This window comes from Pogoniulus pusillus, chromosome 1 (genome assembly GCF_015220805.1).
Source record: "Pogoniulus pusillus isolate bPogPus1 chromosome 1, bPogPus1.pri, whole genome shotgun sequence".
NCBI lineage: Eukaryota > Metazoa > Chordata > Aves > Piciformes > Lybiidae > Pogoniulus > Pogoniulus pusillus.
In genome coordinates this window covers 49,064,438-49,078,065 of record NC_087264.1, presented here as the reverse complement: position 1 = coordinate 49,078,065, position 13,628 = coordinate 49,064,438, and the positions used below count along the sequence as shown (strand labels likewise).

At 46.6% G+C, this 13,628-nt stretch overlaps 1 protein-coding gene across 3 annotated transcripts in view; it reads left to right on the top strand.

The window, feature by feature from the left end:
• The window catches only part of TOGARAM1 (TOG array regulator of axonemal microtubules 1), a 52,701-nt gene that overhangs the window by 29,207 nt on the left and 9,866 nt on the right, over nt 1-13,628 (top strand). For all 3 annotated transcript variants that reach the window (XM_064151848.1, XM_064151841.1, XM_064151853.1), the window contains 8 exons: nt 1,552-1,721; nt 2,028-2,133; nt 3,352-3,486; nt 4,241-4,394; nt 4,717-4,822; nt 6,256-6,491; nt 10,754-10,912; nt 11,981-12,107. In XM_064151848.1, coding sequence (XP_064007918.1) covers nt 1,552-1,721; nt 2,028-2,133; nt 3,352-3,486; nt 4,241-4,394; nt 4,717-4,822; nt 6,256-6,491; nt 10,754-10,912; nt 11,981-12,107 — 1,193 coding nt within the window. The remainder of the gene's footprint in view (nt 1-1,551; nt 1,722-2,027; nt 2,134-3,351; nt 3,487-4,240; nt 4,395-4,716; nt 4,823-6,255; nt 6,492-10,753; nt 10,913-11,980; nt 12,108-13,628) is intronic.

Genomic DNA, 13,628 nt, shown 5'->3' with positions numbered 1-13,628 from the left:
CTGAGAGACCTGGGACAGTTTCATAATACATGCTGTGGTTAATGATTGACCATGCCTGATAGAAAAAGACCTGCAGTGAGAAGCTGATGTTTGCTGTGAAAAAGTGAGTAGCACTTGGTCGTTGCGCCACTTAATTGACCCAAATGTGCAGCACCAGCCCCACTCTGAGAGCTTACAGGCTGTGACCCCTGAGCTCAGTGCAACAGGCATGCAGCTCAAGGGTAAAGAGGAGTCCTTTGCTCCCATTGCTGACTGAGCTCAGCTGATCACAGAATCTCAGCATGCTGGGGGTTGGAAAAGACCAGTGCTACAGCCCTGATATGGCTCAGGCACATACAGCAGCCTGCCCAGAGTTATAATCACAGAATCATAGACACATGCAGGTTGGCAAAGCCCCTCAGGATCATCAAGTCCAACCTAGAAGATTCACCTTAAACCATAGCCCTAAGCATCACAGCCAAACCACCCTTAAACACAGCCAGGCTGGGTGACTCCACCACCTCCCTGGGCAGCTCATTCCAGTCCCTGACCACTCTCTCCATTAAAAACTTTTTCCTAATGTTCAATCTAAACCTCCCCAGGCTCAGCTTGAGGCCATTCCCCCTTGTTCTGGCTCCAGTTACCTGTGAGAAGAGCCCAGCAGCAGCCTCTCCACAATGTTCCTCTAGGTAGCTGTAGACAGCAATGAGATCTGCCCTCAGCCTCCTCTTCCTCACACTAACCATCCCCAGCTTCCTCAGTTGCTCCTCATCAGATTTATTCTTTATGCCCTAAATTATGTCTGTGTGGCTTTGGAATCTTTTCAGAGGAAGAGAAATGTCTCTGTCTATCTAAAGTGGGAAAAGGGGAAGCCTTTTGGTTTGGACTCAAACAGTCTCCAGTTCAAACAGGAATAATCCAGATGATGGTTGAAAGTTTTGTAGTTTGAGATCTGCTATTCCAGTCCCACAACAAAGAATGGCAGTAAATGATCACAGAATATCTCATGTCACAGAAACATAGAATCACAGAGTGTCAGGGGCTGGAAGGGACCTCCAAAGCTCATCCAGTCCAGCTCCACTGCCAGAGCAGGATCTCCTAGAGCAGATCACACAGGAACACATCCAGGCAGGTTTGAAATATCTCCAGAGAGAGAAACTCCACAACCCCCCTGGGCAGCCTCTTCCAGTGCTGTGTTACCCTCACAGGGAAAAAATTGCTCCTCATGTTTCCGTGGAACTTCCTATGGCTCAGCTTCCACCCATTGCCCCTTGTCTTGTCCCTGGGCATCACCCAGCAGAGCCTGGCTCCAGCCTCCTGCCACTCACCTTTACACCTTCATAACCACTGATGAGGCCACCTCTCAGTCTCCTCTTTTCCAGCTAAGTCAGAAGGATGAAGGTTAGGTCCTGGTTCTAGTCCCATGTGCACAAACATATCTGTGTTCTTCCTACTCATCAGAGCAAAGTAAGAGCATATTTGGGTGGAAATCTGCAGTAATAGTGTAATGAACTATGTTCTGCTGAGTAAGTTGGTAGCCTTGGTGAATGCACAACATCATCTGCCTTGCAGTTGTTTTGGGGAGCCCTCCTGCCATACAAGCACACAGCCAGTCTCTAGCACATGTAGTGAATGGAGGTGACCAAGCTGTGAAGGAGAAGACTGAGCCATCAGCAGTGATCTGTGGGAGAAGCATCCAGCAGAACAGTGCTTCCCATTTCCTTGTTGAAAACAGAAAAGAGGTGAGAAACATCACAATTTCTTTACTGCCTTCCTGGTCTCATGTATATGAGAATATAAAGAATGAGAAGTTGTGGAGTCTCCTACTGTGGAGACTTCCAAAACCCAGCTGAACATTGTGATCCTGGGCAACCTGCTGTGGGTGGTCTTGCTTTAGCAGGGGCGTTGGGCTGGATGATCTCCAGAGGCCTCTTCCAATCCCTGCCATGCTGGGATTCTGGGGTTCTGTAAACTGTGAAATGGGCTGTTGAGTAATTTGTGTCTTAAAGTGTCTTTGCCTATCATCATGGGGCATGAATGTGTTGCAGATGAAAGATGGGATGTCAAAATCAGCCCAGGACAAGATGAGGCGGAGGAAAAGAGAAGAAAAAGAACACCATCAGGGAGAACATCAGGAAGTCAAAGACCTGGAAGGTTAGATCTTGATTTGTTGGAAAGCAGCTTTGTGGAGAAGGACTTGGGAGTGCTTGTAGGCAACAGGGTCACCATTAGGCAGCAATGGGCCCTTGTGACCGAGGTCTGCTAGAGTACATGGGGAAGAGTGAGGCCAGCAGGTCATGGGAGGTTCTCCTCCCCCCTCTACTATGCCCTAATGAAGCCATATCTGGAGTCCTCAGTCAGGTTCTGGGCTCTCCAGTGCAAGAGAGACAGGGAGTTACTGGAGAGAGTCCAGTGGAGGCCATGAAGATGCTGAGGGGCCTGGAGCATCTGTGACAAGGAAAGGCTGAGAGACATGGAGCTGTTGAGCCTGGAGAAGAGCAGTCTTAGAGGACATCTGATCAGTGCTCAGCAAGAGCTAAAGAAGGTGGCCAGAGGGAAGAGCCAGACTCTTCTCAGTGGTGCCCAGCAACAGGACAGGGGGCAACAGGCACAAACTGGAACCCAGGAGATTCCACCTGAAGATAAGGAGAAACTTGCTTGTTGTGAGGGTGCTGGAGCCCTGGAGCAGGCTGTCCAGAGAGGTTGTGGAGTCTCCTTCTCCAGAGGGATTCCAAAGCCACCTGGACATTTTGATCCTGGGCAAGCTGCTGTGGGTGCCCTGCTTTAGCAGGGGGATTGGACCAGATGATCTCCAGAAGTCCTTTCCAATTCCCATCATGCTGCAATTCTGAGAAGGAAGAAAACCATTGGCAAAGACCTAAACCAATTGAAGCAGAGAAGACAGCAGCACTGAGCAGCAGTGTTTGGATGAACAGTACCAACAGTACCCTGCCAGTGCTGCTGACATGGAAATTACAATGAGTGGTCAGCATGACCTCAGGTAGTACCAGAATTCATTTAACTTCCAGTTTACTCTTTAGTCATTAGTTGGAAAAGACCTCTAAGATCAAGTCTAACCTTCTACCCAAGACCTTCACAGCCACTGGTCCTTCTGCCATGCACCTCCATGGCCACTGGTCCTTCTGCCATGCACCTCCATGGCCACTGGTCCTTCTACCGTGCACCTCCATGGCCACTGGTCCTTCTACCATGCACCTCCATCACCACTACAATGGAGAGGGAAAAGTGTTTATGGGAAATCTTTGAAATGTTATTAAGAACATTTCCAAAAGACAAAGTAGGAGAGGAAATATTCTCTTTTCCCTTTGTTTCTGATTTGTTGTTGCTTGAACGTTTTGTTCTGTTTTCTAGAGTTAAATATCTCTGGGGACACCTTAACACTGTCAAGAAGTGCATGTTTGTCCTCAGAAAACGTGACCCTGAATCCTTCATTCAAGAGAACATCCAGTTTGAAGAGGAACAAATGTTCAGCCTGGCTAGATTGTGGTAAGATGTGAGAATGTTTGGATATGTGGAGTGGGACAGTTGCACAACACAACCAGGTTTAATGTGATTCATTTGTACAATGGACAGTCCTGAGGTGCTCTGGAATGTGACTGCTTTGGGAGCAGTGGGGAAAGGAGACTGGCTTCATCATTACTCCCTTGAGACACTTCACATGTATAATGTTAGGAAGATGCTCAGAGGGCTGCAGCAGCTCTGCTATGAGGATGGACAATTTGGGCTCTGCAGCCTGGAGAAGAGAAGGCTTCCAGGAGAGCTTGGAGTGGCCTTCCAGTATCTGAAGTGGGCTACAGGAGAGCTAGGGAGGGACTATTGACAAGGTCTTGTAATGACAGGAGGAGGAGGAATAGGTTTAAAGTGGCAGAGGGGAGATTGAAAGTGGATGTTAGGAAGAAGTTGTTTGCAGTGAGGGTGGTGAGATACTGGCACAGGTTGCCCAGGGAGGCTGTGGATCACATAATGTGATCAAAGCTCAAAGATCTGAGCATCTTGGTGGCCTCCTCTGGACTGGCCAAAACAGTTTTGTGTCCTTCTTGTGTTGAGGGCTCCAGAGCTGCACACAGGACTCCAGGTGGGGTCTCCGGAGAGCAAAGTAAAGAGGCAGAATCCCCTGCCTTGCCCTGCTAGCCACACTGCTCTTGCTGCAGGCCAGGACACAGTTGGCTGTATTTTTTTCCTTTCCTTGGAGTGAATTCTTTTCAGATCATGCTGACTGTTTCTCTTGATGATTTTGCAGATGAAATGTCCCTTGGCACACGAGGACGCTACAAAGACCAGGCCCCTTCAGTCACTCACAGCCCAGCAGTAATGGACCCTTCAGAGCTTCAGCCCTTTCTAAAACCAGAAGCAGCACTGACAGAAGCCTTGTTGCTTTTAGCTGGTGAAGACTGGTAGGTTTAAACATTCACCTACAACCTGAATGTGTCAACTTGCTTTAAAAAGCCCCAACAGAATGGTGAGGACACCAAAAACAGTGGGAAGGAATGCACAGGATAGAGGAGCAAAACAGAGGATGAGTGGAAATGGCCTCAAGTTGCCCTAGGGGAGGTTTAGGTTGGACATGAGGAACAGTTTCTTTCCCAAAAGGGTTGTCAAGGCCCTTTGGTTCCTTAGAATGTTGTAGGTTAGTATTTGAATGTAAATATGCAAATGTTTTGAATTTAAAGATTTCATTGCTTTTTGATTATATTTTGTTGTTGTTGTTTTACACAGGGAGAAGAAAATTGAAGGTCTCAACTTCATCAGATGTTTGTCTGCCTACCATGCAACTATTCTGACTGCAAAGCTGCATGAAACAAGTTTGGCTGTGGCTCAAGAGGTTAAATTTTCCTATCAGCATATTTCTCTTCTTCTGCCTATATGTTTGTCTCTGTATTTTATAGCTCTCACAGACACCAAAGTGAAATGGTATCCCAGCATGGTGGGGTTGAGAAGGGACCTCTGGGGATCATCCATTCCAAACCCCTCTGTTAAAGCACAGCACCTTGCCAAGAATCTCAGTATCTGGGGTGGGCATTGCAATCTCTCCAGAGAAGGAGACTCTACAAACCTCCCTGGGCAGTCTGCCCCAGGACTTCAGCACCCTCACATCAAGATGTTTCTCTTAGCTTCAGATGGAAGCTCCTGGGTTTCAGTTTGTTCCTGTTGCCCCTTGTCCTGTCAGTGGACATCACTGACAAGAGTCTGCCCCCATCCTCTTGCCTTCTGCAGGTTCTTTAGCTCTTACTGAGCATTGATCAGATCCCCTCTCAGGCTGCACTTCTCTAGGCTCAACAGCCCCAGGTCTCTCAGCCTTTCTTCCTCATAGAGATGCTTCAGGCCCTTCAGTGTCATTGTAGCCTCCACTGGACTCTCTTTAGTAGTTCCCTGTCTTTCTTGACCTGGGGAGCCCAGAACTGGACCCAGTTACAGGCTCACAGGATGTCAGGGTTGCAAGGGAGCCAAAGAGCTCATTGAATCCAACCCCTCTCTGCCAGAGCAGGACCACACAATCTAGCTCAGGTCACACAGGAACACATCCAGACAGGCCTTGGAAGGCTCCACAGAAGGAGACTCCACAACCTCTCTGGGCAGCCTGTGCCAGTGCTCTGAGACCCTTCCAGGAAAGAAGTTTCCCCATTGTGTTGAGCTGGAACCTCCTGTGCTGCAGCTTCTATCCATTGCTCCCTGTCCTATCTCAGGGAGCAGTGATCAGAGCCTGTCCCCCCACTCCAGACCCCCAGACCTCAGCTATTGATAAACATTGATTAGATCCCCTCTCAGTCTTCTCCAGACTAAGCAGCCCCAGGTCCCTCAGCCTCACTTTAGATGCATCCTCTCTAGGGCAGTTTCCTATCTAGGATCTATCTATCTAGAATATCACTCGAGGGTAGATGTATCCTCTCTAGGGCAAAGTAGTGGGGGAAAAGAACCACCTTTGAGCTGTTGGTCACCTGGGGTTAGTTTTCCTCTGCTGGACAGTCCCAAAATAAGATCAGTTTGTTCACCAAAGCAGCTCAGGCTCCTCAGACACCAACCCTTGATCTGGTTTCTTCCAAGACTGACAATGTTTAGCTTGTAACTTCTATCGCCTTATTGCTGTGTTTGTAATTTAATTCTCCATAAGACCATGAATCAAGTTAGAAACTTCCTTCTTGGGTGCTTTTACTATTGCTTAAAGATGGCAGAGGGAAAAGTTGAAGCTGTGCTGTGTTTTAAAGTCTGTTTTCCTAAACATTCTTCGTTGTTTGTCTGGGTTTTTCCTGTGTGCAGGTCAAGAACTTACGCTCAGGTGTTTCTCGAACTGCTGTGATCTGTTTAAGGGATTTGTTCACCCACCTGAAAAAGAGCATGGATCAAGAACTAGATAATACAGTAGAAGTCCTTTTGCACAAGGCTGGGGAATCCAACACATTTATAAGGGAAGAGGTAGACAAAGCCCTGAAGGCCATGGTTAATAATGTGACTCCAGCACGTGCGCTTTGTTCTCTTATAAATGGAGGGCAAAGGTAATTCTTCCAAAGACCTTGTAAAGAAATAACCTGGGACTAGAAGCAATTCATCCAATAGAGTCTTGTCTTCTTGTTTTCCTTTTTTAAGAACAATCAGAACAGGCAGAAATTTGACAGTATAGCCAAGTGCAGTCGTGCAAAGCTTCTCCCCGGGGCAATGTTTTGTGAAGTGCACCCCCTCCCCTCATCTCTTTGTTTCCATACATGATGCAAGTAGTTGGCTGTTGATATTGGAGCTTTTCTGGTCATTCTGTAAAGCTTCAGTCATTTTGCTTGCTGGTAGTGGCCTGTCCTTAGCAATCTGCTCTCTTGCTTTGCCTGGTGAAGCTCACAGTGTTCTTACTTTCCATTCCCTCTGCCTTTCAGTTTTCAGCATTGCTTTTTCTTTTAGAGAGGTGATTTATCACTTAGCAATTCTTTGGCTGCAGCTGTCTTGGTTTGTTCCCTCTTCTCCAGGCTTGGCTGGTTAATTATCTTTTTGTCTGCAGTTTAATTCCCTTTGCAGTGGTGGTGGCTGTTACTTTCCTGAGTCCCTCAAAGCTGACAACCTCCATGTCTGGCTGCATGGTTTGATTCTGACTTGTAGCTCACTTCAGTCTGTAGTAGGAGTTCTTTGTCTCATTTAATCATGTTGTTCTTTTACATCCTTTACTGTCAGAGGAATGACTAATTAACCATTAGGCATTTCACTATGTTTGATGTATCTACCTACTTAATCTGTTACCTCTCTCTGATGACATTTAATGAGCAATGTTTCTTATAGCCTCTCCCAGTGAATATTTCAGGAGAAATATATCAATCCTTAGATTTCTGCACAGCTGCAAATCATGTTAGCCTGGATTTAAAATTATTTGTTTCCTGGGAAGCTGGTGGATGTGGAATATATTGATTCTGCCTCCTGAAAACCAACTACTGTTACCTGACCTTTAAACTGAAAGGCTTTGGGAGTGTAAATTATTGATGAGTCATACCTGCACAGAGTTGATTTGTGAATTGAAGAGTAGCAAACAGTGATTTTGCACTGCTTGAGTATCCTCACCTGCACAAACCCTTGGCCAAGCAGTGCTTGTGATCATAGCTGGCTACATCTGCTCTCCTCCTTTTCCATGGCACATCCAAACACACTGACCTGTCTGTGTGAGTCTTCTAGACCTACAAAGATCTCACACCACACCCCTCCCACCCAATTTGTGAGTTTGGATCCAAGTGATCTGAACCTGGATACAGTATTTGAAGCAGGAATCGATTTCTGCCCACCTAAGAAGACTTGAGTCAAAGCAGTGTCTGACTGGTGGAGTACATGATTGTTTTCATCAGCTGATGGCCTAAAAGTCACCATGAGTTACAGCTTTTCTAGTGTGGCTTCAGGAATCTCTGCCCAAGGCAGCCAAAGAGCAAGACCTGGGTCTGTTGTCTCCAGAAGCTGTAACAGTCAATCTGACAATTACCTTTCCAAGTGGGAATCTGGGAGAGAAGGGACATCTGTTTTCAGTATGGAGTGGGAAGGGTCTGTTTAGACTCATTAAGGTTGAGAAAGACCTTTAAGATCATTGAATTTGAGACAAAGGAGATTTCCTCTACATTGAAGTTACTGAAGCAACTTCAGTTGAATATATATATGGTTTTGCTGTAAAACCTTTTAAAAGTGACCCATTTGCTGCTCATTTCAAGCCTCCTGTGATCATAAGCATTCAAGCTTGCCACCCTGAGTAAAGAGATGCAGATACACTAATCCTGCATCAGCTTTGGCTTCAAGAACAATGAAAACCATTTCTGTTTGCTTTGGTGAGATGCTGCTCTAAAGATCCCAGACTGTTGCTGTAACCTCACCTCTGTGTTTAGATGCTTAATGCTTCCAGGACTAGATCTGACAGGCAGCTGTGGGGGGCAGAGGGTGATGAGCTTGCACAGTGAGGACTTCAGGCCTCACAGTTTTTGTTTTCCCATCAATTCCTGCTGCAGGAGTTTATCAGCATTCTCAAACTCCTAAGATGAGTGGCTAGCACTGAGCAGGAGCCAGAGCTCAGAAGATAGACCTGGAGCTCCCATGCTGCCAAAGAGGTTTTGCAGCCTTGAGTTGGATAAGAGGATCTTGGAGGGTCCCTTCCAGCCCAATGCAATCTCAATTTTGCAGCTTGAGTAGACCCAGATAGGTGGCAGCATCTTGTAACGACAGCTTCACTTCCAACAAGGTTTGTGGCAAGCTGTGGAACCAGGCAGAAGTGAAATCCTGGTGGAACAGAAGCACAGTCATGCAGGGAAGCACACTCTGCATCTCGAGAGCCACCCTTGCTCACCAAGTCAATTCTTTCCCCTTAAACCTGTTTCTTTTTAATCCAGAGATAAAATTAAAACTGGAAAAGTCTGGATTTGTGGAATTCTGTCCCCTGACAACATGTGGGATCAGCAGGATTTCATACAATCATAAAATTAGAATCACAGAAGGAAAAAGCCCTCTAAGATCATCGAGCCCAACCATCAACCCAACACCACCATGTCCCAAAGTGCCATGTCCACATGTAAAAGGTTAGTTTGCTGCAGGAGTTTAGAGAGCTGGTTCCAGCTTTTCTCTTATTTAGGTGTTTAATGGCCTCTGTTTTAAGAGAAGTAGATTTCTGCAGGGTTCCTAGGGATCACTCCTGCATCACTTCACTTTAGGAGTCATTAGAGTGCTGCTTTGCTTCATTTTAGATTGGCACTAAATACCCAAGAGGTATTGGGGTTTTTTTGTGTAGCTGGTGGGAATAAAATACAGCATTATGCTTCCTGAAGTATTTTACTCTAATTTTAAGGAAAATATTAGCAAGGAAATCCTAAAATAAGAAGAGGCTCACAGAGTTTATTGATTTCAAAAAGTGCCAGTTAGGCAATGAAGATGACTTCTGGCCAGAAAAATATCATTTGCCTTTTGTTCATCTGCATTGGAGTTTGGGATTTTAAGTGACTGGACTGAAATTCAATCAAATGAGAGCAATTGGTCCATTCATGGGAGTTATTGATCCAATAATGGAAATTATGGATCAAATAATGAGTTATTAATCCAATAATGGAAGTTAATGATTGCATAATGAGAGTTATTGGTTCAACAATGGGAGTCATTGTTGTCTATGACTACCTGAATGGACATTGTGGAGAGGCTGCTGCTGGGCTCTTCTCATAGGTAATTGGAGACAGAACAAGGGAAAATTGCCTCAAGCTGAGGCTGGAGAGGTTTAGATTGGACATTAGGAAAAAGATTTTCGTGAAGAGAGTGGTCAGGGACTGGAAGGAGCTACCCAGGGAGGTGGTGGAGTCACCCAGCCTAGATATGTTTAAGGCTGTTTTGACTGTGGTGCTGTGATGGTTTGGGGGTTACCCCGCCCCTCCCACACTTTTGTATTTGCCCCAGCTAACTCAGACGGACCCTGGGAATATAGATGAAGCAATTTATTTACAGCTAGCAGAATTTACAAGCAGCTATTTACAATATATACAGTTATATACAATTATATACAGAAATATACAAAGGATAAACAATACAAAAGCACAACTCCCCTCCCAGAAACCTGAGTCCCCAGGAGGGGCTCTCAAACCACCCCAACACCTCCCCCGGCCCTCTCAACCTTACCCCAGTCCTCAGGAAGAAAAGAGGTGCAGCCAAGAGGTTAGGGAGCAAGGTTAGTAGGAGCAGGGTTAATGAGATGTGACCAGGTCTAAGGCAAAAGCAAGAGTGAGAGACAAAATGGAGAAAGTTTACTTCTTCTTCCCAGAGTTCTCAGCGTGACTGTGAGAGAAGTTGACATCAAATGTTTTCATTTCGCTGCCCGTTATCTAGTTCTTTTACCAAAACATTCCAGCTTGCTTCAAACTAGCACAGGTGCTTAGGGCTATGGTTTAAGGTGAATCTTGTAGAGTAGGGTTCTGGGTTGGACTTGGTGATCCTGAGAGGCTTTGCCAACCTGCACGTTCCTGTGATTCAAACAATGTAAAGTAGTTCTCAATGGAAATTAATAACTATCAAATGGAAATGGCTTTTTGAGCAGAAGTTATTAGTTATCAAACAGAAATGATTTATCCACTTGAAGTTAGCTGTCAAATGGAAGTTCCTGGTCAAATGGAGGTGATTTATCTCTCTACAAGAACTCTACAAGAGGCAGGATAAGCAGTGTGGTAGCTGTAGCTTATGGTAAAGATGAAGCTTGTCTGCCATGCTTGGTAGAGTGCATGAACTGTTGAGCTTGTGAGGGTGAGGTGTCCTTCAGCAGCTGTGTTTTCTCTAGCCACCTGCATTCAGCAGTGAGGAAGTGCACAGCCCAGCACCTCTCAGACCTTGTGGAGCGCATGGGAGCAGAGCGGATCCTGTCTGGAGCCAAAGCTGTGGCTGATCGGATTTTGCCTGCCATAGCCCGGTTTGCACAGGACAGCTCTCAACAAACCAGGTCAGTGAATGGTCAGGAGTGAGGAAAGCAGCTTCCAAGGGGTTGAGACTTCTGCACAGCTTTGTGTGTGCTCCTCTGCTGGGAAAGGGATAGAGTCATGTTGGTTGGAGAAGGCCTATAAGACACTGGAACAGGCTGCCCAGGGGGGTTGTGGATGCCATGGCCCTGGAAAAGTGTTGAAGGCCAGGTTGGATGGGGCCTCGAGCAGTCTGGTTTAGTAGATGTTGCCTCTGCCATGAGCAGAAACATTGGAAGTAGATGACCATTGTATGAATCCACAAGTCCAGCCTTTAACCTGGCACTGCCAGAGCTGTTAAGGCAGATGTCAGCACCTACAAAGCTGGTGCAGGGTCTAGAAAACAGGTCTGGTGAGGAGCTGCTGAGGGATCCTTTAGTCTGGAGAAAGGAGGCTGAGGGGAGACGTTTTTGCTCTCTACAACTACCTGAAAGGAGGTTGGAGCCAGGTGGGGTTGATCTCTTCTCTCAAGGAACAAGCAACAGGACAAAAGCAAATGGCCTCAAGCTGCACCAGAGGCAGTTTAGCTTGGACATGAGGAACAATTTTCCCCTTTGAGGGTTGTCACAGCCTGGCACAGGCTGGTCAGGTCAATGGTGGAGTCCCCGTCCCTGGAGAGGTTTCAAAGCTATGGAGATGTATTGCTGAAGTACATGGTTTAGTAGTGACCTGGCTGTGCTGAGTTAAAGGTTAGACTTAATCATAAAATCTCAGAATGGTTTGGGTTGGAAGGGACCTTAAAGATCACCTGCTGACCACAGACAGGGTGCAGGCCAGGGGAGGCACACTGGTTGATCATTCAGGCTAGACCATCCTATTTGAAAACAGCTAAGACACACGCAGTTGTTGTCATTAATCCGCTCTGTGGTTGCTTAAGCAGTGATTTGGGGGCACAACCTCTTTATAGGAGACTGAAGAGGGTGTCTGGTTACCTTCCCAGAGAGCAATGTCCTGCTCTTCTCTGTTTTGGAGTTACAGAGCTGTAACTCTCAGCAGTTAGAAAGCAAACCCATGGCCACTGGTGTGTATGTCACCATCTGCTGTCCCTGCAGATACTACGGTCGCAAGATGCTCTTCAACATGATGGATCACCCTCAGTTTGAGAAGGCCCTTGAGAAGTATGTGCCCAGCAAGGACCTGCCTTATATTAAGGACTCTGTTAACAGCCTGTGTGAGAAGGTAGGTGGCCAAGCCCTTCCTGAAGCTCTGAGAGCTGTCAAAGTGTTTTAGTGGGCGTTAGGTGTATCACAGTATCACAGTATATCACAGTATCACCAAGGTTGGGTGTAGACAGTGAACCTACAGGGAAGGAACATTGTGCTGGTTCAAGGATAATTGGAATGTTTTCATGAGAGAAATTAGATGATTGGCTGTGAAAAGAAAATAATAGTGATGTCTACATTGCCCATTGGATTTGATTTGCTTGGGAATATAAAACCAAGGAACAATAATAAAGATAATCAGTGCATCTCTGGCTGCTGCTGCCTGCTTCTGGAACACAAAGCCTATGAGGAGAGGCTGAGGGAGCTGGGGCTGTGCAGCCTGCAGAAGAGGAGGCTCAGGGGTGACCTCATTGCTGTCTACAACTACCTGAAGGGAGGTTGTAGCCAGGTGGGGGGTTGGACTCTTCTCTCAGGCAACCACCAGTAGAACAAGGGGACACAGTCTCAAGTTGTGCCGGAGGAAGTACAGGCTGGATGTTAGGAGGAAGTTCTTCACAGAGAGAGTGATTGGCCTTGGAATGGGCTGCCCAGGGAGGTGGTGGAGTCTCCATCCCTGGAGGTGTTGAAGCAAAGCCTAGATGGGGCACTTAGTGCTATGGTCTGGTTGATTGGCTAGGGCTGGATGCTAGGTTGGACTGGATAAGCTTGGAGGTCTCTTCCAACCTGGTTGATTCTATGATTCTATGATTCACTATCTTTGCCTGGACCTGCATGACTCAAACTGTCAAACTCTCTACAACTACCTGAAGGGAGGTTGTAGCCAGGTAGGGTTGGCCTCTTCTGCCAGGCAACCAGCAACAGAATGAGGGGACACAGTCTCAAGTTGTGCCAGGGCAGGTCTAGGCTGGATGTTAGGAGGAAGTTGCTGTCAGAGAGAGTGATTGGCATTGGAATGGGCTGCCCAGGGAGGTGGTGGAGTCCCCATCCCTGGAGGTGTTGAAGCAAAGCCTGGATGTGGCACTTAGTGCCATGGTCTGGTTGATTTGATAGGGCTGGGTGCTAGGTTGGGCTGGATGATCCTGGAGGTCTCTTCCTACCTGATTGATTCTACGATTCTATTCTAAACTAATCAATCTTCTTCTAACTTCTTATCTGGCTTCCTGCATTCTCACCCTATGCACATAAAAGATTCTGAGATAAGGGAGGAGGGGTGGAAAGAAAGAGGGGAGTTGGTTTGAAAGCCCTCCTGGGTGGTTCTGCTGATTGGGAGTGGCTTTATATCTCTGTATTACTTTCAACTTGGATATTACTGTATATAGTTGTAAATATCTGTTTATGTTGTGTATATATATTTGTAAATTGTGCCATGCTGTAAATGCAGCTTCATTCCTTAACTTGCAGCCAGCTGAGTTACAATTCCTAGCCATGGCACGGGGGCAGGAAACTCCCAAACCTGCACATAGTTATTTTGGTGCCCAGTGTGGCAGACAGTGAGCCTACAGGGAGTGAATACTCAGAGCAAGTCATCGAGTGACTG